Genomic DNA, 3,041 nt, shown 5'->3' on the forward strand with positions numbered 1-3,041 from the left:
TATATATATATATATATATATATATATATATATATATATATATATATATATATATATATATATATATATATAACTTTTTATTGCATAGATCACGTGCCGTGAGTATGCGAGTGGGTATTAATATTCTTGGTCATGAAATCCATGCACCTAGAGAATAACTCATTTATATCTTGTCCCCAACCCACATCATTCTATATATATAATCCTCCCACCACCATTAAACTACAACTCACAATTAACCAATTCTCTTTCAAATATCATTGCCGGAAAATCAAGAAACTCGCCGGAGATCCACTTTTTCAGTTCAAGAACTCACACCCCATTTGTTGAAATATAAACTCTTCATCAATGGATCATAAGAAAAGCACTTTGAATCTTTTTGAGGATATTGATCTTGCAACCGAGCTCAGATTAGGGTTGCCAGGAACCGATGAACAGTCGGAGATAAAAACTATCCTTTCCGGTAACAAAAGAAGTTCATCGGACATGGGATCATCCACATCCACAGATGAAATTGAATCAAGATTTTTACCACCCACAAAGTAAGTTACAAATCCCATGCAAACCCTATCATAAATTTCAAATTTTGATCATACCCACATGTTTAATTAATAAAATTCACAAAGAAAAAGTATTTTTTTTTTTTTAGTTAACGTTATTGATTTGACCTTGAAATTAAAACTCATGTGAGTTATTTGTATTATTTTCAGGGAACAAGTTGTGGGGTGGCCGCCGGTGAGATCTTACCGGAAAAACATACTTCAAGGGAAGAAAATGGATTCAGGAATGTATGTGAAAGTAAGCATGGATGGAGCTCCATATTTGAGAAAACTAGACCTAAAAATGTACACAAGTTATGAAGAATTAATGAAGGGTTTACAGGATATGTTTAAGTGCATTATAGGGTTGTACTCTGAAAGAGAAGGGTACAATGGATCACAGCATGCACCAACTTATGAAGATAAAGATGGTGATTGGATGCTTGTTGGAGATGTCCCTTGGGATATGTTTATTAGTTCATGTAAAAGGCTTAGAATTATGAAGAGTTGTGAAGCTAGAGGGTTGGGTGATTCTTTATAATTAATTAATCAAACACAAAATTATTATATATAAATTATTTTATACTACAAAAAAGAGGGTTTTTTGGTTTTTTGAAGATGAAAGGCTCAAGAAACCAGATCTTGGAGGTTTTGGATATTTTAGGAAGAAATTTATGAAGGGATAAGTATACATGTTATTGTGTTTTGATCCATGTAAAATGAACATGCAACATTTTTTCGATGTCTTTTGATGTTTGATAAGAGTAAATATTACTAATACACATGTTTAATTTTATTTTATTTTATTTGTTTTTGTGTAATAACATTTTTAAGTTGATTTTTTATCAATTGTTAATTAGGATCTTTTATCTGTCGTGCGTACACGCTATGTGTATATGTATTAATACATTAGCATCTCAAATTTCAATACAACTTAATTATTATTATTTTGGAACGGCAAAATTATATTAAAAAAGCTTAGCAAGGAGCTAAGTAAATTACAAGGAATACATAGGCGAGCGTACCACGAAGTCCAATTTAAAGAGGACTTGTGATACTTCGAAAAAATCCAATTAAATGCGGACAAAACAATATAATCAAAAACATAAGATTTCCTAATGTTATGATCGTTGAAAATAATGTCGTTCCTGAGCCTCCAAATATGCCAAAGAGTTGAAATTGCCACCACTTTAATAATGAACCGTCTATTGCCATTCTGAGGGAGAGAATTGATCCAAGACAACTTAATTATCATTCAAGATTTAATTTATTCGGCTTTAATGTATAACACGATTAGCTCATATCATATCTTATTGAAAATAATATACTCTCATGAAAGTCTAAATAGGAAAAATTCGATAATCATTCCGTAAATTCGATAAATCAATTGGTGCCCGTTAAAACAATTTTTTTTTTTAATTTTTTTTCCAGAAAAATAACAGATCTGAAGATCAACAAGTACAACTAATAAATCAGACAATCCAAACCAAGCCAACCTAATGACATAAGAAAGCAACGGTTTCACTAACATGGTAGAAAAAACCTTTTACTAAGAAACTAACCAATACAAACATAAATATATGATAACCTAACAAACGAGTGCACTAAACAAGAAACTACATTAATAGACGGGAGAACGTCATTCGCCACTTAAACAAACATATAAACTGAACCGTTCTCGGCAACACACCGAGCTGTCGGTAGAACGCCAGAAGCCGCAATGATGCTAGAAATCAGGAACGCAGAAAGTCCGACCACGCCATCGAAGAAATGAATCTAATGCATAAATACCTATCCCACCTCCGGGGAAGACACCAGATCCCCATCAAGGAGATCGTCACGTGGCACAACGACATAAATACACACCAATTAAAACCTATGAACTAAACTATTATCCCTATAATACTAAAACACACTAAAAACTAACACACCAAAAACTAAGTCGTTTAGTAAAAGTGATACGACATTAGTGAGTGTTAACCTCAACACCAAAGCTTTTTATTAATCCCTTTCTTATTACTCCTATTACTAAAAGAGAGTTTCTAACTCTTTTTTCTTTTTTTAATTCTTGTTCAATACCATTTAACGTTACATTTTAGTTATAGCGATAAGAGATAGTTATACATGTAATGTGACCTTACATACCATATCAATCTTGTTTTAAAATTAACCACCATTACGAATGCTCTAAGAGCAGTGATTTAATGTCTAAATTTAATAATTTCACAAACAATCATTTACTATGTATTAAAATGCCATTTGTCATAATTTTTTAAGATTTAAATATATTAGACCACTCCGAATAATGTTGCTATTTCCTCTTAGGAAAGACTGCACATAAACATTTCCTTTCTAGACACGATGAGGACAGATTCACTGTCATCAATGATACTCTTCCTAAAAAATGAGATCCGCAATATTAATTAAATAAATTGTTGTATAAGTTTTTTAGCATGTATGGACACACAAATATATCATACTCTTATCCTGGAATATGCTTGC

General features: G+C 31.7%; 1 protein-coding gene across 1 annotated transcript; it reads left to right on the top strand.

Moving 5' to 3' along the window:
• The first annotated feature begins 243 nt into the window (after positions 1-243).
• On the top strand, positions 244-1,316 carry LOC139876614 (auxin-induced protein 22D-like). The gene is made up of 2 exons (XM_071863958.1): positions 244-542; positions 711-1,316. The coding sequence occupies exons 1-2, from the start codon at positions 349-351 to the stop codon at positions 1,078-1,080; spliced, it is 564 nt and encodes a 187-aa protein (XP_071720059.1). The 5' UTR covers positions 244-348; the 3' UTR covers positions 1,081-1,316.
• Positions 1,317-3,041: the final 1,725 nt, after the last annotated feature.

Source organism: Rutidosis leptorrhynchoides, chromosome 11, assembly GCF_046630445.1.
Source record: "Rutidosis leptorrhynchoides isolate AG116_Rl617_1_P2 chromosome 11, CSIRO_AGI_Rlap_v1, whole genome shotgun sequence".
NCBI classification, from domain to species: Eukaryota; Viridiplantae; Streptophyta; class Magnoliopsida; order Asterales; family Asteraceae; genus Rutidosis; species Rutidosis leptorrhynchoides.